The 19,287-nt window shown below is 43.8% G+C and overlaps 1 protein-coding gene across 1 annotated transcript; it reads right to left on the reverse strand.

Moving 5' to 3' along the window:
• Positions 1-10,508: 10,508 nt before the first annotated feature.
• LOC144752895 (uncharacterized) lies at positions 10,509-16,708 on the reverse strand. The gene is made up of 3 exons (XM_078640720.1): positions 16,452-16,708; positions 11,292-11,507; positions 10,509-10,806 (listed from the first exon to the last, which is right to left on the reverse strand). Exons 1-3 carry the CDS (start codon positions 16,584-16,586, stop codon positions 10,522-10,524), a joined length of 636 nt encoding a protein of 211 aa, XP_078496846.1. The 5' UTR covers positions 16,587-16,708; the 3' UTR covers positions 10,509-10,521.
• Between the last annotated feature and the right edge of the window lie 2,579 nt (positions 16,709-19,287).

Here is a 19,287-nt window from a genome sequence, read left to right on the forward strand (position 1 = left end):
GTTGAGGGTGAGTGAGGATGAGTGAGGGTGAGTGAGGGGTTGAGGGTGAGTGAGGGTGAGTGAGGGTGAGTGAGGGTGACTGAGTGTGAGTGAGGGTGACTCAGTGTGAGTGAGTGTGAGTGAGGGTGAGTGAGGGTGAGTGAGGGTGAGGGTGAGTGAGAGTGAGTGAGGGTGAGGTCTTGAGGGTGAGGTGTTGAGGTTGAGGTTTTGAGGGTGAGGTGTTGAGGGTGAGGTGTTGAGGGTGAGGTGTTGAGGGTGAGGTGTTGAGGGTGATTGAGTGTGAGTTAGTGAGGGTGAGGTGTTGAGTGTTAGTGATGGTGAGGTGTTGAGGGTGAGTGAGGGTGAGGGTGAGTGAGGGGGAGGGGGAGGCGTTGAGGATGAGTGAGGTGTTTAGGGTGAAGTGTTGAGGGTGTGGGTGAGGAATTGAGGGTGAGGGAGGGTGAGTGTGGGTGAATTGTTGAGGGTGAGTGATTGAGGGTGAGGTGTTGAGGCTGATGTTTTGTGGGTGAGTGAGGGTGAGATGTTGATGGTGAGTGAAGGTGAGGTGTTGGGTGAGGCGTTGAGGGTGAGTGAAGTTGAGGGTGGTTGAGTGAGGATGAGTGAGAGTGAGGGTGAGTGAGGAGTTGAGGGTGAGTGAGTGAGGGTGAGGTGTTGAGGGTGAGTGAGGGTGAGTGAGTGTGTGGTGTTGAGGGTGATTGAGGATGAGTGAGAGTGAGGGTGAGTGAGGATTTGAGGGTGAGGCGTTGAGGGCGAGGCGTTGCGGGTGAGTGAGGGTGAGAGTGATTGAGTGTGAGTGAGTGTCAGTGAGGGTGAGGTGTTGGGTGTGAGTGAGGATGAGTGTGAGTGATGGTGAGTCAGGTGTTGAGGGTGAGTGAGGTGTTGAGGGTGAGTGAGGAGTTGAGGGTGAGTGATGTTCAGGCTGACTGAGGGTGAGGGTGGGTGAGGTGTTGAGGGTGAGGTGTTGAGTGTGAGTGAAGCGTTGAGGGTGAGTGAGGGTGAGTGAGGGTGTGCATTTGAAGGGTAGGCGTTGAAGGTGAGTGAGGGTGAGTGAGTGAGGGTGAGGTGTTGAGGGTGAGTGAGTGATGGTGAGGCGTTGAGGGTAGGTGAGTGAGGTTGAGTGTTTGAGTGTGAGGCATTGAGCGCGAGTGAGTGAGGGTGAGGTGTTGAGGGTGAGGTGTTGAGGGTGAGCTGTTGAGGGTGAGTGTTGTTGATAGTTGTAGAGTGAGGATAATTGAGAGTGAGTGTGAGTGAGGTGTTGAGGGTGAGGTGTTGAAGGTGAGGGGTTGAGGGCGAGGCGTTGAGGGTGAGTGAGGGTGAGGGTTATTGAGGGTGATGTGTCGAGGGTGAGTGAGGGTGAGAGAGGGTGAGGGTGAGTGAGGGTGAGTAAGTGTGAGGATGAGTGTGGGTGAGAGTTTGTGGGTGAGTGAGGGTGAGTGTTTGAGTCTGAGTGAGGATGAGATGTTGAGGGTGGGTGAGGGGGGTGAGGGAGAGTGTGTGGGTGAGTGTTGATAGTGTTAAGGGTGTTGTGTATGAGGGGTGTTAGTATGAGGGATTTGAGGGTGAGGGGGTGAGGGTGAGTGTAATGGGAGGGGAGGCATAGTGAGTGATGTTGAGGGGTTAAGGGAGTGTAAGGGAGAGTGAGGGTGAGACTGAGCGGGTGTGAGCGGGTGAGTGAGGGAGTGTGTGAGAGTGTGAGTGAGGGAGTGTGTGAGGTGTTGTGTGAGAGCGTGATTGATGGGATGTGTGAGGGGTATGTGAGAGGGTGTGTGAGAGTGTGAGGGTGTGTTAGGGTGAATGAGGGTGAATGAGGGGGTGTGAGGGGGGTGAGGGTGGGGTGTTGAGGGAGTGAGTGTGAGTGTGTGAGGGGTGATGTAGAGGGGATGAGTGTGAGGGGGTGAGTGTTAGGGGGTGTGAGGGGGGGAGGATGAGTGAAGTTGTTTGCGTCAGAGAGTGTGTGAGTGTGTGAGTGTGAGGGTGAGTAAGTGTGTGTGAGGCTGAAGGTGTGTGATGGTGTATGAGGGAGATGTTGTGTTAGCGTTACTGAGCGGGTGTTAAAGAGTGTGATAGTTTTGTAGTGTGAGGGTGATGTTAAGAGTGTGTGTATATGTTAATATTAATTAAGTAATGTGTTGTTTTTAACAAAAGGTGTCACATGTTCCCTTTGTATTACTTCTGTCTTATGTGTATATTAGTATGTAATTTTCGTGTGTATGTATTGTACTAACTGTGTTTATTTTTTTTAACGTGTTTGTGGAGTCTGTTTTTTAATTTTTTTTAAAAATGGCCGACGTATAGCGTCACGTCGACGTCTGCTATGTTTAGCGGTCTAGTTTATTCTTGAGTTGTGTGTGTTTTTTGTTAACGTTTTTTTCTAGCCAATCGGAGCGCGACGTTTTTGACGTAGCGTTCCGATTTGCATACGTCAACCGTTGAATTCCCCATAGATCGAGAATGTTGGTGCGCGGAAGGCGTGTTCTTGTTCCTGTGGTGTTGCTGCGTCGTCTGACAGGTAAGAATGTAATCCTAAGTTTCTTTTAATGTAATGTAATGTAGTATATATACTATGTTAAAGTTAAATACTTGCTAAATGTATTTATTTCGCTCGTAATATTTGTAAATGTTTGTAATGTAACATAAAGTTTTGTTTTTTATTGGCGATATGTAATGCATATGTTTTGTTAAACTGTAATGTAATGTATTAATTTCCTTTTTTTGGTAATTTGACATACAAAAGGTGTTTGTTTCATTTTGAAGTGCTAAATGTGTTTTAATATATTGATGTAAGTTGTGTTTTCATTATCTTTTTGTGTGATGCTGAAGTAGTCGGATAATTTGTTATTGACGTACTTGAAGTATGAAATGAAACTTTGTGTCTTTGCTGACTGTAGTATTCTTAGCAATGTATGAACGACATGTACGGTGAAGTAATGTATTTTTCGTTAGCTTTTTGTGACTGAATATTTCTATGTTCGTAATATGTTTATTCTATTCGAACTAATTCCGTCTGGATAAATGCTATTGTGTTATGCGTATCTCTTTTTGTGTAACAGTCGACTATTGTATTCAATGCGTCCCATTTTGCGGATGAATCGTTCTTGTTTATTTCCCTCTGAAAAATTTGACTGTTTCCGAATATTTTTTATTTCGTCATATTTTCTTTATATTAGATGGAATTCCGTGTGAAGAAGTGCTATTGTTGTATGCGTCCGGTTTTTTGTGTAACTGTTGACTACTGTCTTTAAACCGTCCCATTCTCCGGATGAATAGTGCTTGTTTATTGGCCGACGAAAAAGTTGCCTGTTTCACTTGTGTCTTTGTATATCCTCGTCCTCGCTTCCTGCCACATATTTGTATTTGTTTCCTTTGTGTAATATTGTTGTAATATCGTACGAATTAAATTTACTTTTTGGCCCGAAGACTGATTAACATCCTTGCATCCTTTTAGGTCAATTATGTTAAGTTTTTTTTGTGTCTAACGTATCTGATGCTGTACTCCGTCGACCCCCTTGTTTTCCGTCCTGAAATTTCTTTATGTGTAAGAAAATGGCCTAACATTCCTAAAATTGCAGAGTGGGTGAATGCTGCAGAGTGGGTGAATGCTGCAGAGTGGGTGAATGCTGCAGAGTGGGTGAATGCTGCAGAGTGGGTGAATGCTGCAGAGTGGGTGAATGCTGCAGAGTGGGTGAATGCTGCAGAGTGGGTGAATGCTGCAGAGTGGGTGAATGCTGCAGAGTGGGTGAATGCTGCAGAGTGGGTGAATGCTGCAGATAGGGTGAATGATGGAGATTGGGTGAATGATGGAGATTGGGTGAATGATGGAGATTGGGTGAATGATGGAGATTGGGTGAATGATGGAGATTGGGTGAATGATGGAGATTGGGTGAATGATGGAGATTGGGTGAATGATGGAGATTGGGTGAATGATGGAGATTGGGTGAATGATGGAGATTGGATGAATGATGGAGATTGGGTGAATGATGGAGATTGGGTGAATGATAGTTATTGGGTGAATGATGGTGAGTGGATGAATGATGCAGAGTTTCTGAAAGATGGATAGTGTGTGAATGATGGATAGAGTGTGAATGATGGAGAGGCAGAGTGCTGTTGCGTTTTTGAGGGTTAGTGTGTGTAACTGAGGGTGAGTCGTTGAGGGTGAGTGAGGGTGATGTTGAGTGAAGGTGAGGGTGAGGTGTTGAATGTTATTGAGGGTGAGGGTGAGGTGTTAAGGGTGAGTGAGTGTGAGTTGTTGAGGATGAGTGAGGGTGAGTGAGGTGTTAAGGATGAGATGTTGAGGGTGAGTGATGGTGATGTTGAGTGTAGATGAGGGTGATGTGTTGAGTGTGAGTGAGGGTGAGTGATGGTGAGGGTGAGTGAGGGTGTGGAATTGTGGGTGAGGTGTTGAGGGTGAAGTTAGTGAGGGTGAGGTGTTGAGGGTGAGGGTCTGAGGGTGTGCTGTGCTGTACCTGCTCCGTGTGTGAGGGAAGCTTGCACTGCTGCCGCCTGTGCTGTACCTGATCTATGTGTGAGGGAAGCTTGCACTGCTGCTGTCGGTGCTGTACCTGTTCCATGTGTAAGGGAAGCTTGCACTGCTGTTGGCTGTGCTGTACCTGCTCCGTGTTTGAGTGAAGCTTGCATTGCCGTTGCCTGTGCTGTACCTGCTCCGTGTGTGATGGAAGCTTGCACTGCTGCTGCCTGTGCTGTACCTGATGTATGTGTGAGGGAAGCTTGCACTGCTGCTGTCGGTGCTGTACCTGTTCCATGTGTAAGGGAAGCTTGCACTGCTGTTGCCTGTGCTGTACCTGCTCCGTGTTTGAGTGAAGTTGCATTGCCGTTGCCTGTGCTATACCTGCTCCGTGTGTGATGGAAGCTTGCACTGCTGCTGTCGGTGCTGTACCTGTTGCATGTGTAAGGGAAGCTTGCACTGCTGCCGCCTGTGCTGTACCTGATCTATGTGTGAGGGAAGCTTGCACTGCTGCTGCCTGTGCTGTACCTGTTCCATGTGTAAGGGAAGCTTGCACTGCTGTTGCCTGTGCTGTACCTGCTCCGTGTTTGAGTGAAGCTTGCATTGCCGTTGCCTGTGCTATACCTGCTCCGTGTGTGATGGAAGCTTGCACTGCTGCTGTCGGTGCTGTACCTGTTGCATGTGTAAGGGAAGCTTGCACTGCTGCCGCCTGTGCTGTACCTGATCTATGTGTGAGGGAAGCTTGCACTGCTGCTGCCTGTGCTGTACCTGCTCTGTGTGTGAGGGAAGCTTGCACTGCTGCCGCCTGTGCTGTACCTGATCTATGTGTGAGGGAAGATTGCACTGCTGCTGTCGGTGCTGTACCTGTTCCATGTGTAAGGGAAGCTTGCACTGCTGTTGCCTGTGCTGTACCTGCTCCGTGTTTGAGTGAAGCTTGCATTGCCGTTGCCTGTGCTGTTCCAGCTCCGTGTGTGATGGAAGATTGTGAGATCTGGCATAACGGAAGGATTGGTAGTGCGTGCACAGCTTTGTTTTTTGTTTGTTTATTGTTGTAGTGAAAAGTATTATGTATGCACTGTGTATGTTCTCTTTGTGTGTTTTCTTTTTTATATTTTCTTTATTTCAGGGAATGAGCTGCTACGATCGACAGGTAATGACAATTTAATTTGCATAATATTAAAGAGTGTCTTTGTGACTTTTATACTTTTGTTTATGCATTTGCTTATTGTAAAGCTAATGTAATTATTGTTTTAGGTCTCTCTGCTCTCATTTACTTTCTGCCTGGCTTCTTGCATTAGATTTTTTTTTTTATTTTATCAATGGCTGCTATTTCGGTGTATTTGTTGCCATGGATTGAGTTCCGTTTTGCCGTACGTGTTTTTTGGTCGCACTTGGCTTGTGTATACGTTTGTAAAATTATTTAGTGTATGTACTTAAAATGTGTTTTATTTCTGTTCTAGTAAAGGGTATTACGCAATGTATTCCCTTTACGTTTGTTACGTAAGGGATGTTAGCGTTCTATTTTTTAGTTGATGGTGATGTAATGTTGAGCGTTACGTAATTTTTAGCCAATCGCAGCTCTACGTTGTGTGACGTAGCGTTGCATTTGACGTGCGTCAACGGGGCGTTTTCTACATTGATGTGAATGTTCGTGCGGTAAAGGTGTGTTATTCCTCCGTGTTTGTTGCTGCGTCGTCTGACTGGTAAGATGTACATTTATTAACATTGAGTACATGAATTTGAATGTATTAATACGTGTGTGTATATACGTATTATTAATAATGTTTGATTAGGATGTATGAGTGTTTTATTTGTATTGCGCCTTGTGTATTATCGAGTTTTGAGTTACAATATCCTTTAGTACTGTTCTAAAAGATATATGTTTGAAAAATTGTTTTTTTTCGAAATGTTACATAAAGCAATGTTTATTTTTGTATGTGTTATGTCTTTGAAATTGCGTCCGTTGTTATTTCTCGCTCACTTTCCTTGTGTTTTGAATTTTTCTTGATCTTTATGCGAATGTTGGCTCGTGTTTACGTTGATTCTTCGGGATGCATTGAGTAATCTTTGCTAGTGTCTTCCTGGTATGTAGTTTCAGTAGTTCCGTTTCGCCTGAGGTGGCACTGTGATGTTTATTTTTCCTCTGACTTAGCTTTTGCTTGTGTCATTTGTACCGGTATGTGACTTGTTTCGCCGCTATTCATTTATTTTGTTTGTTGCTTGTTGTAGTTAAAAGTATTATGTATGCACTGTGTATGTTCTCTTTTTTGTGTTTTTTTTTATATTTTCTACATTTCAGGGAATGAGCTGCTACGATCGACAGGTAATGACAATTTTATTTGCATATTATGAAAAAGTGCCTTTGTGAGTTCTTATACTTTTGTTTATGCATTTCCTTTTATTGATGTTAATGTAATTATTGTTTTCGGTCTTGCTTTGCTCGCACGTATTTTCTGTCTGGCTCCTCTCATTAGAGTGTGTTTAGTATTTTATCAATGGCTGCTATTTAGTTTTATTCTTTGGCATGGATTGAGTTTCGTTTTGCCGTACGTGTTTTTCGGTCGCACTTTCCTTGTGTGTAGTAATTTTCTCTTGCACGGCATCCCTTATGTCCATTTCGGCAGCAATAGCACATTATTAACATTCTGCACCCCCACACTACAATTGAGCAACATGAGATCATCACTCATTGCCACTAGAGCCGTATTTAGAACTCCCCCAGTCTCATTTAGACATAGAACTGCAGTACTGTACAGCACCAAAGCATGCTTGTATAGCTGTAATTGTGTGTGCAACGTACAAAAAGTTGTTCTAAAGCGTGCACTTCAGGCTGGTGGTGTGTGTGACTGTTGAAAGCGTGGATTGATGGCTGTTTGTGTGGGTGTATGCATGGTGAAAGGATGCACTGATGACTGTTGTGTGTGTACGCCTTGTGAAAGTGTCCATTGCTAGCTATTAGTGTGTGTGCCTGTTAAAAGCGCACATGTTTGGATTGTATGTCGTTTGTCTGCTGAGTAATGCTGTAGTGGTAATGAGTGGTGCTGTGGTGGTAAGTGTTTGTGTGTGGTTGTAGTGTGATAGTGTGTTGATGGTGAGTGAGGGTGAGGTGTTGAGGGTGAGGGGATGATGGTGTGAGGGTGACGGTGTGAGGGTGAGAGTGAGTGATTGTTGGCGAGCGTGAGGCTATGAGGCTTATTGAGAATGTGAGTGGGTGTGCGAGGATGTGTGAGAGTGTGTGAGTGTGGATGTGTGTGAGGGTGGGGGTGTGTGAGCGTGTGGGCATGTGAGTGTGTGGTGCTTAGTAATGCTGTAGTTGTGATGTGTTGTTCTGTGCTAGTGATGAGTGGTGTTGTGATGGTGTTTAATAATTACCACCACAGCATAACTCAGCACCACAACAGTTGCAGTTCTCCCAACAATGGCATCACTGATGTCCACGAATGCAACATGCAGCAATACCACTTTATCTTTCTGCAGCCCCACAGTACCATTGAGCAACAACACTGCATCACTCTGCACTTCCACATCCGTATTTTGCACACCAACAGTCTCATTTAGACATAATACTGCAGTACTGATGACTGTTGTGTGTGTATGCCTGGTGAAAGTGGCCATTGATAGCTGTTCTTGTGTCTGTGACTGTTAAAAGCGTACATGTTGTTATTGTATGACCTTTGTTTGCTGCAGTGGTGATGAGTGGTGCTGTGGTGGTAATTGTTTTTTTGTGTGGTTGTAGTGTGATAGTGTGTTGAGGGTGAGTGAGGGTGAGGTGTTGAGGGTGAGTGAGGGTGAGGTGTTGAGGGTGAGTGAGGGTGAGGCGTTGAGGGTGAGTGAGATTGAGGGTGAGTCAGTGTGAGGCGTTGAGGGTGGGTGAGGCTATGAGGGTGAGTGAGGCGTTGAGGGTGAGTGAGGGTGAGGTGTTGAGGGTGATTGAGGATGAGTGAGAGTGAGGGTAAGTAAGGGGTTGAGGGGGAGGTGTTGATCGTGATTGAAGTGGTGTTGTGGTGGTAAGTGTTTGTGTGTGGTTGTAGTGTGATAGTGTGTTGAGGGTGAGTGAGTATGAGGGTGAGAGGGTGAGAGTGAGTGAGAATGAGGGGGAGGTGTTGAGGGTGAGTGAGGATGAGTGAGGGTGAGGAGTTGAGGGTGAGTGAGGGTGAGGGGCTGAGGGTGAGTGAGGTGTTGAGGGTGAGGTGTTGAGTGTGATTGAGGATGAGTGAGAGTGAGGGTGAGTGATGTGTTGAGGTTGACTGAGGGTGAGGCGTTGTGGGTGAGTGAGGGTGAGGTGTTGAGGCTGAGGGTGAGGAGCTGAGGGTGAGTGTGGGTGAGGCGTTGAGGGTGAGGCGTTGAAGGTGAGAGAGAGTGAGGTGCTGAGGATGAGGGTGTGAGGGTGAGTGTGGGTGAGGCGTTGAGGGTGAGTGAGGGTGAGGTGTTGAGGGTGATTGAGGATGAGTGAGAGTGAGTGTGAGTGAGGAGTTAAGGGTGAGGTGTTTAGGGTGAGTGAAGTGGTGCTGTGGCGGAAAGTGTTTGTTTGTAGTTGTAGTGTGATAGTGTGTTGACGGTGAGTGAGGGTGAATGAGGGTGATGTTTTGAGGGTGAGTGAGTATGACAGTGAGGTGTTGAGGGTGAGGTGTTGAGGGTGATTGATGATGAGTGAGATTGAGGGTGAGTGAGGAGTTAAGGGTGAGGTGTTGAGGGTGAGTGAAGTGTTGCTGTGGTGGTAAGTATTTGTTTGTTGTTGTAGTGTGATAGTGTGTTGACGGTGAGTGAGGGTGAGTGAGGATGAGTGAGGGTGAGTGAGGGTGAGGTGTTGAGTGTAATTGAGGGTGAGGTGTTGAGGGTGAGTGAGGGTGAGGGGCTGAGTGTTATTGAGGATTTGAGGCTGAGTGTGGTTGAGGTGTTGTATGTTATTGAGGATGAGTGAGAGTGAGTTTGAGTGAGAGTTTAAGGGTGAGGTGTTGAGGGTGAGTGAAGTGGTGCAGTGGTGGTAAGTGTTTGTGTGTTGTTTTAGTGTGATAGTGTGGTTGAGGGTAATTGAGGCAGATGTGTTGAGGGTGAGTGAGGATGAAGTCTTGAGTGTGAGTGAGGATGACGGTGATTGAGGGTGAGGTGGTGAGGGGCTGAAGGTGAGTGAGGTTGAGGAGTTGAGGGTGAGTGAGGGAGAGGTGTTGAGAGTGAGGGTGATTGAGAGTTTGAGGGTGCGGTGTTGAGGGTGAGTGAGGGTGAGTGAGGGTGAGGTGTTGATGGTGAGTGAAGGTGGGTGAGGGTGATGGTGATGTGTTGAGGGTGAGTGAGGGTGAGGTGTTGAGGGAGAGTGAGGGTGAGGTGTTGAGGGTGAGTGAGTGTAATTGAGGGTGGGTGATGAGTTGAGGCTGAGTGAGTGTGAGTGAGGGTGTGATTGGCAAATGTGAGTGTTTTGCATGTGTGAATAGTTATTTTAATGTGAAGTGTGTTTGTGTTTTTGTATGTTGTTGTTGTAGAATGATGCTGTTGTGGTGGTGTAGAGTGATGTTGGTGTGTTGATGAGTGATGTTAGTGTGGTGCTTCCTAATGCTGTTGTTGTGATGTGTTGATGATGAGTTGTGGTTTGTTAGTGTTCAACTATTACCACCACAGCATAACTCATCCCAACAACAGTTGCAATTCTCCCAACAACCTAATTTGTGATGTCCACCAATGCAACACGCAGCAATACCACCTTATCATTCGGCCCCCCCACAGTAACATTGAGCAACAACACAGCATAACTCGGCACCAGCACAGGCGTATTTAGCACAACAACAGTCTCATTCATACATACTACTGTAGTGCGTGCAAGCTACAAAGTATGTGTATTTTGTATATGTGTTTGTAATGTCAAATGGATAGGCTGAATGTTGTATGTGGGTGTGACTATGTTGTATAAATTGAGTGTATTACTTATAATTTGCCTTTTGTATAGCAAAAAATACCATAGAAGTTGTAAAATTTGTTTCCCACACTTTTTTATTTTTTTTTAAAAAAAACAAATATTTATTGTTTAACTTTGTACAAAAATAAGATATCCTGGCAACATGCAAAATTTAGTCAGAACATATTTCATCGTCTTTTTCTTTCAGAATCTTTATGATTTGGCCATTACAAAAGACAACTTCAAAAGTTTGTGGCAAAAAATGGACAAGGGCATCTCCGATGTTGTCAACTTCCTCATCTAACATAAACCATTTAATTAAGATCTGGTTTTCGATGGGCATAGATTGATATTCGTCTGTGTTTGTCACTTTTATTGTGATAATACTATTTTGCTCTGTAGAGCTTTCAACACCATAAATTAGAATGTCCATCTTTTCCTCTGGTGGGGCTGTTACCTGTTGAGAGAAAACAAAAGCAACAATTAGTTTTTAAATTTGTATACTTTATGTTTTGTGTAAGGCCTATAGTGGGTGAAAGGAACAGAGTGGTTGAAAGTGCCACATTGGGTGAAATGGACTGAGTAGGTGAAAGGGTCCCTGTTGTTGATAGGGTTTGAGTGGGTGATAGGTCGAGAGTGGGTGATAGGTCTAGAGTGGGTGATAAGTCTAGAGTGGGTGATAAGTCTAGAGTGGGTGATAAGTCTAGAGTGGGTGATAGGCCTAGAGTGTGTGAAAGGGCCAGAGTTGTTGAAAGGTCCCGAGTGGGTGAAAGTTCCCGAGTGGGTGAAAGCTCCCGAGTGGGTGAAAGGTCCCAAGTGGGTGAAATGTAAAAGGTCCAGAGTGGGTGCAAGGGGCAGAGTGGGTGAAAGGGCAAGACTGGGTGAAAGTCCAAGAGTGGCTGAGAAGAGATAATTGCCAAAAGTTTTGTTTGTTGTGCTTACCTCCATTTTGCTATGGCGCGTTGTATTCAATATTTTTTGGCAATTGAATTCATGTACAGTGACGTGAGTCAGGGTAACATATTTCCCAAGATGTATTTTAAATAGTGACGCTTCTCTCCACAGTGTCACTTTTATATCATCAGTTGCATCTTTTATTGTAATCGATTTGAGTGGGGTATCTTGCCCATTGATAAACACAGTCTTTGCATCCTCTTCCTACACAAAAAGAAAGCATTCTATTAAATAGTGACTGTAAAAACACATATTACTAGTGCCTTGTATGAAAGGCAATATAATGTATCACATTTAACGACCCAAATGAACATCCTTTCTAAAAGATTGAATTGTTTATTTGAAAAAATGGCTTGGTAGAGAGTACTTGTGTTTGTAGTATACACCAAAGCACTGCCATCTTATAGTTTTCAAAAGTCATACTTGCTACTATGTGTGAAGAGTGTATAATTCTAATTTTTTTGAGTTAGTTATTGAAGTTACTAAAGGTGTAATGTGTGTGTAAGTCAACTATGCATTTTTTAAGTAGACATGATGACATGAGTGAGGGTGAGGGTGAGTTATTGAGTGTGAGGTGTTGATAGTGAGTGAGGGTGAGGAGTTGATGGTGAGTGAGGGTGAGTGAGGATGAGGTGTTACGTGAGTGTGAGGGTGAATGTAAGTGAGGGTGAGTGAGGGTGAGTGAGGGTGAGAGGGTGAGGGTGAGAGATTGAAGGTGAGTGAGGGTGAGAAGTTGAGGGTGAGTAAGGATGAGGGTGAGTGTGAGTGAGGCTGAGTGAGTGTCATTTAGGGTGAGGAGTTAAGGGTGAGAGATTGAGGGTGATTGATGTTGAGAAGTTGAGGGTGAGTAAGGATGAGGGGGAGTGTGGGTGAGTGAGGGTGAGTGATTGAGTGAGGGTGAGGTGTTGAGGGTGAGTGAGGGTGAGGCTGAGGGTGAGGCTGAGGTGTTGAGTGAGAGTGAGGTTGACTGAGGAGTTGAGGGAGAAGGGTAAAGTTTTTGAGGGGGAGGTGTTGATGGCTAGTGAGGGTGAGTTAGGGTGAGGAGTTTAGTGTGATTGAGGGTGAGTGAGATTGAGGGTGAGTGAGCCGTTGAGGCTGAAGTGTTGAGGGTGAGGTGTTGAGGGTGAGTCAGGGTGACGTTTTGAGGATGAGTGAGGGTGACTAAGGGTGAGGCATTGAGGTAAACACAGTGTTTGCGTTCTCTTCCTAAAGAAAAAGTAAGCATTGTATAAAATAGTGACTGTAAAAACACATATTATTAGTGCGTTGTATGAATGGCCATATAATGTATTATATTTAGCGACCCAAATGAACATCCTTCCTAAATGATAGCAATATTTATTTCAAAAAATGGCTTTGTAGAGAGTACTTGTATTTGTAGTATACAGCAAAGCGCTGGCATATTATAGTTTTCAAAACGCGTACTTTCTACATAGAGTGAAAGAGTGTATTTGTAGGGTGAATTAGGACTCAGATTTCAATCTAGGAGTTAGAGTGTGGATTAGGATAGTTTATTTCTATTCTTCTTTTTGTTGTTGTATGTGTGTGTGTGTGTGTGTGTGTGAGGGTGAGTGAGGGTGTGTGAAGCTGAGGGTGTGTGACGGTGTGTGAGGGAAGCTTGCACTGCTGCTGTCGGTGGTGTACCTGTTCCATGTGTAAGGGAAGCTTGCACTGCTGCCGCCTGTGCTGTACCTGATCTATGTGTGAGGGAAGCTTGCACTGCTGCTGCCTGTGGTGTACCTGATCTGTGTGTGAGGGAAGCTTGCACTGCTGCTGTCGGTGCTGTACCTGTTCCATGTGTAAGGGAAGATTGCACTGCTGTTGGCTGTGCTGTACCTGCTCCGTGTGTGAGGGAAGCTTGCACTGCTGCCGCCTGTGCTGTACCTGATCTATGTGTGAGGGAAGCTTGCACTGCTGCTGTCGGTGCTGTACCTGTTCCATGTGTAAGGGAAGCTTGCACTGCTGTTGGCTGTGCTGTACCTGCTCCGTGTTTGAGTGAAGCTTGCATTGCCGTTGCCTGTGCTGTACCTGCTCCGTGTGTGATGGAAGCTTGCACTGCTGCTGCCTGTGCTGTACCTGATGTATGTGTGAGGGAAGCTTGCACTGCTGCTGTCGGTGCTGTACCTGTTCCATGTGTAAGGGAAGCTTGCACTGCTGTTGCCTGTGCTGAACCTGCTCCGTGTTTGAGTGAAGCTTGCATTGCCGTTGCCTGTGCTATACCTGCTCCGTGTGTGATGGAAGCTTGCACTGCTGCTGTCGGTGCTGTACCTGTTGCATGTGTAAGGGAAGCTTGCACTGCTGCCGCCTGTGCTGTACCTGATCTATGTGTGAGGGAAGCTTGCACTGCTGCTGCCTGTGCTGTACCTGCTCTGTGTGTGAGGGAAGCTTGCACTGCTGCCGCCTGTGCTGTACCTGATCTATGTGTGAGGGAAGATTGCACTGCTGCTGTCGGTGCTGTACCTGTTCCATGTGTAAGGGAAGCTTGCACTGCTGTTGCCTGTGCTGTACCTGCTCCGTGTTTGAGTGAAGCTTGCATTGCCGTTGCCTGTGCTGTACCAGCTCCGTGTGTGATGGAAGATTGTGAGATCTGGCATAACGGAAGGATTGGTAGTGCGTGCACCGCTGCTTGGGGTATCTGCGAGATTTGTGTAAGTAAATGGAGAGGGGGGTGAGAGTTGGAAGAGAGAGTGAAACAGGCAGAAACGTGGAGAGTTAGAAGAAAGAGCGAAGGAATCTAAGCTGCGAGATGTGGCATAACAGAAGGATTGGTAGTGCGTGCACCGCTGCTTGGGGTATCTGCGAGATTTGTGTAAGTAAATGGAGAGGGGGGTGAGAGTTAAAAGAGAGAGTGAAACAGGCAGAAACGTGTAGAGTTAGAAGAAAGAGCGAAGGAATCTAAGCTGCGAGATGTGGCATAACAGAAGGATTGGTAGTGCGTGCACCGCTGCTTGTGGTATCTGCGAGATTTGTGTAAGTAAATTGAGCGGGGGGTGAGAGTTGGAAGAGAGAGTGAAACAGGCAGAAACGTGGAGAGTTAGAAGAAAGAGCGAAGGAATCTAAGCTGCGAGATGTGGCATAACAGAAGGATTGGTAGTGCGTGCACCGCTGATTGTGGTATCTGCGAGATTTGTGTAAGTAAATGGAGAGGGGTTTGAGAGTTGAAAGAGAGAGTGAAACAGTCAGAAACGTGGAGAGTTAGAAGAAAGAGCGAAGGAATCTAAGCTGCGAGATGTGGCATAACAGAAGGATTGGTAGTGCGTGCACCGCTGCTTGTGGTATCTGCGAGATTTGTGTAAGTAAATGGAGAGGGGGTTGAGAGTTGGAAGAGAGAGTGAAACAGGCAGAAACGTGGAGAGTTAGAAGAAAGAGCGAAGGAATCTAAGCTGTGAGATGTGGCATAACAGAAGGATTGGTAGTGCGTGCACCGCTGCTTGGGTGTACTGTGTGTGTAAGGCAAGTATGCATTTTTTTAGTACATATGATGACATGAGTGAGGGTGAGGGTGAGTGATTGAGGGTGAGGTGTTGAGGGTGAGTGAGGGTTAGGGTGAGTGAGGGTGGGGTTGAGGGTGAGTGAGGATGAGTGAGGATGAGGTGTTACGTGAGGGTTAGTGTGAGTGAGGCAGAGTTAGGGTGAGGTGTTTAGGGTGAGTGAGAGTGAGGGAGTGTTGAGGGTGAGAGATTGAGGGTGAAAAGTTGAGGGTGAGTAAGGATGAGTGTGAGTGTGGGTGAGTGAGGGTGATTGAGTGAGGGTGAGGTGTTGAGGGTGAGGCTGAGGTGTTGAGGTGTTGAGTGAGAGTGAGGGTGACTGAGGAGTTGAGGGAGAAGTGTAGACTTTTTGAGGGGGAGGTGTTGAGGGCTAGTGAGGGTGAGTGAGGGCGAGTGAGTGGGAGGTGTTGAGGGTGATTGAGGGTGAGTGAGATTGAGGGTGAGTGAGGCATTAAGGGGGAATTGTTGAGGGTGAGGTGTTGAGGGTGAGTGAGGGTGAGGTGTTGAGGGTGAGTGAGGGTGAGAAGTTGAGGGTGAGTAAGGATGAGGGTGAGTGAGGGTGAGTGATTGATGTTGAGGGTGAGGCTGAGGTGTTGAGGTGTTGAGTGAGAGTGAGGGTGAGTGAGTAGTTGAGGGAGAAGTGTAGAGTTTTTGAGTGTGAGGTGTTGAGGGCTAGTGAGGGTGATTGAGGGTGAGTGAGGAGGAGGTGTTGAGGGTGATTGATGGTGAGTGAGATTGAGGGTGAGTGAGGCATTAAGGGTGAATTGTTGAGGGTGAGGTGTTGAGGGAGAGTGAGGGTGGGGTGTTGAGGGTGAGTGAGGGTGACTGAGGGTGAGGCATTGATGTAAAGACAGTCTTTGCGTTCTTTTGGTAAACCCAAAAAGAGCAATTCTATAAAATAGTGACAGTAAAAACACATAGTAGTAGTGCGTTGTATGAATGGCAATATAATGTATTAGATTTCACGACCCAAATGAACATCCTTTCTACCATATTGCATAATTTTTTGTAAAAAATGGCTTTGTGGAGAGTACTTGAATTTGTAGTATACCCCAAAGCACTGGCCTATTATATTTCCCAAAACTCTTACTTTATACATAGTGTGAAAGAGTGTATAATGCAACCTTTTTTGAGCTTGTTAGTGAAGTTACTAAGGGCCCGATGTAGGTAAATTCAATTTACCTGTTTTGAAATACCGAATACTACCGATTCGGTATTTAAAAATCGGTAAATGGTATGTAGGTCCCAACATCTGTATTCGTACCGAATCCTTAAAAATTCTTTAAATACCGAATCGGTAAATACCGAATAGGTAATGCCCATTCATTCCTATGGGCTTTGAAGCCCATAGGAATGATTAGGCATTATTGATTTGGTATTTACCGAATCGGTAATTAAAGAATTCAGAAGGGTGCAGGGGGTGTCACTTTGACACCCTCTGGCATCCCCAAAAAAGGCACAGGTGCCATGTGGCAAGCATACCTGCCCTAAGGGCAGGTCTGCCTGTCACATGACATAGGTGTGCTATTTAGACTTGCAATTTAAAAAAGTAAAAAATACATAAGATATGTCATTTACAATACTAATAAGTCCAACTTTTCAAATGCGAGACAATATTTTTTTTTAGTTGACATGATGACATGTTTGTGTTCATACTTACGGCAATTATTGTCCCTGAAACGGTCATCAGGCTTTTTAGACTTGCCCGTTTGATTTCCTTGATGGGAGAAGCCGATGGTGCAGGCGGATGCAAAATGTTGTTTGCTTGTTGGATCAGGCCATCCTCGATTGCCATTGCGGGAAATTTGGTTACTTTAGTTTGTTTTGTAATTAAAATTGTTTTGTTTTTGATAATAAAGTTTCGTATCAGTAGTCCACAGTTATTTTTCGTTTGCTCATATAAATTTTCTTGGTAACAAGTACATTTTATTGTTCCCGTTTTATCTGCTAAAGCCAAATGGAATAAAATTTTCTGCTCTTGTTTAGCATTTTTGTACGTAGTTTTCCCTGAGCAGTTGATGACATTAACTCTTATTGGTTTCTGGTATGTTTGTTGTCATCGGTATTAATGTTCATAATTTCTTCAATAGACATCATCTGAAATAGAAAATGTGACATAACATGTTAAATACAAACCCATATTGCTTTATGATCACTGTAATAGCATTCTAAAGTACCATAGTTGTTTAGTTGGACATTTGTATATATATGATCTAAAATGGATTGGTAGTTAGTTGTGTAACTGTTAATGAGTTGTTGACATTGTAATTGCGTTTCAAAGAATCCAAGTAATTGCTTGCTGTTTGCATTTTGTTGAGATACATCCACATTGAAATCCCCTATAATAATGAATTTGTGTGTGGGGTAAAAATCCGTAATATTTGTGATGAAATCAAAAAGAGAAGTTATACTTTTTAGGGGTGGTTTGTATAAAATAATAATAAGGTAATCTGTGTTATCAATCTGTAGAGTAAAATGTAAAATGTCAATCCCTTCAAGTGTCTCATAAATAGGCAATATAAATAAAAAATTTTTGTAGTACATAATCATTCCATGGTTTGTGTTGTATGTATGAAATTTATCAAATATAATGTGATGATATTGTTCTATCGTGAAATCATTAGCTGTAGCATTTCTTGTAGTGTTGATCTCAGTTAAGCAAATAATGTCTGCTTGTAATATATTCCTATCCGCTACCATAGATGAAAAATTTTTCTGTAGTGATCTGATATTGTGTGCAATGATATTGAAATGTGCACTGTATGTATGTAACTGTGGGATATGTATTTCAAGTGGCATTTCTGTCCTTAATCTGTGCATTTCCTCATTAACTTGTGGATGTACTACAATTTTACGTTCATCAAAATTGTGTACATATACATTTTGTATTGATTTTGCCCTGCTAATAGCAACATAATGCAAATGATGAATCTTGCTGTTATTAAAGTGTATATAAAGTGGTTCGAGAGTTGCACCTTGTGTGCGATGTATAGTGCGTGCTGATGCTTGGCGTAAAGGAAATTGCTTCCGTATAATGGTAATAAATTTTTTAGTGTATTGGAAATGTCTAGCTATAGCATGTATTGGTGGCCATGTATTTTGTATTTGTGAATGAAATAAGTGTTTATATTGTTGTCTGGTTGTTTGTCCTATAGTGGGATTGTCAAATAACAACCAAACGATAATAGGTGTATTGTTAATCAATTCAACTAATTGTACAACACCAGTTGCGCCATTTGTTAAACCATCATTGACATCCACATTGCAACTTAAATCATAACGAAGTTGTAAGGCAATGTGTAATGTATGTGAAAGGCCCATTGTTTTCTGTGGATCTTTGGGCAGTTGCTTAAGAATCGTTTTTTTCACATTTTCAGACAAATCTGAACTGACGGTATCGCTTGCTACTGTTATGTAGACTGGATAATCTTTGCAATGTTGTTCTAAAACCTTTTGGTTAATTTCATTAACTTCTAGATTAGTTGACATGATATATGGAATTGTTTCTAATAAAGTCTCATCAGGTTGTATTTCCCTTTGCTTAATTTGTGAAATATCTTCTTCAGTATGCTTGCCTTCTCTCAATCGGTTCAGTAATTCAGCAAATTGTAGATCTTCTTTTTGGCGCATAATTTTTGTTAATTCAAAAATTTTAAAATGTTCTTTCCATAAGTTAGCACTTAAAGGACCATACATTTGTGTAGAATCCTGAAAAATGTATCTGTCAAATACAGGTTTTAATTGGTAAAAGTCACCAATGGCTAAAATAGAAATTCCCCCAAATGGTTCATTAGATGATTTAATTTCTTGAAGCCTGTTATGTATAAAATTCAACATATTGTGTCCTACCATTGAAATTTCATCAATAATAACAACTCTAACATGCATCATTTCCATTTGTAGAGCAGTTCTATGTTCATGACTCAGTTGTTTATAAGTCAAACTTTGCGACACAGGTATTTTGAAAGTGCTATGCAGTGTTTTGCCATTAATATTATGGGCAGCCTTTCCTGTTGGAGCAGTAAGTAAGATATAAACATTATCTGGATTTTCACCGGCCTTAGTGTTATAATAGCGTAGTAAAGTTTGATATAGTGCAGATATAACAAAACTTTTCCCAACACCAGCCCCTCCAGTGCAAAAAGTATAGCATGGAGTGCTTGTAGTTTTAAACCAATGCAAGTGATGGTAAACAAATTTAAGTTGTTCTTCCGTTAAGTTTTGCATAAGTTCTTGGTATTTTTCATTGGGTAAAATAACGTTAGTTGAGCTTTGTTCTTCAGTTGTAGTTCTAATTCCTAAATCTAGAGCCAAATCATATCTATTATTATGTTCTGGATTTTGGTCTTCTGTCTGTATATTAACAGTTGGTGATAGAGGAGGTGAAATTACATTTTCATGACACTGTTCATGAATAATGTTTGTAACTTCGCCATGCTGTTTGTTATAGATTTTTAGTTGTGTGTCAACAAATGATTTAACTTCCAGATACCTCT

This window comes from Lissotriton helveticus, chromosome 5_1 (genome assembly GCF_964261635.1).
Source record: "Lissotriton helveticus chromosome 5_1, aLisHel1.1, whole genome shotgun sequence".
In the NCBI taxonomy this organism is placed as follows: Eukaryota; Metazoa; Chordata; class Amphibia; order Caudata; family Salamandridae; genus Lissotriton; species Lissotriton helveticus.

What these genes read in the sequence shown, in the direction of transcription:
- LOC144752895 (XM_078640720.1), bottom strand. Translation starts at nt 16,586, where the DNA reads ATGGCAATCGAGGATGGCCTGATCCAACAAGCAAACAACATTTTGCAT. An exon ending in TTTCAGGGACAATAATTGCC is followed by an intron (nt 11,508 to 16,451) that starts GTAAGTATGAAC and finishes CTTTTTGTGTAG; the next exon opens with GAAGAGGATGCAAAGACTGT. An exon ending in CGCGCCATAGCAAAATGGAG is followed by an intron (nt 10,807 to 11,291) that starts GTAAGCACAACA and finishes TTCTCTCAACAG; the next exon opens with GTAACAGCCCCACCAGAGGA.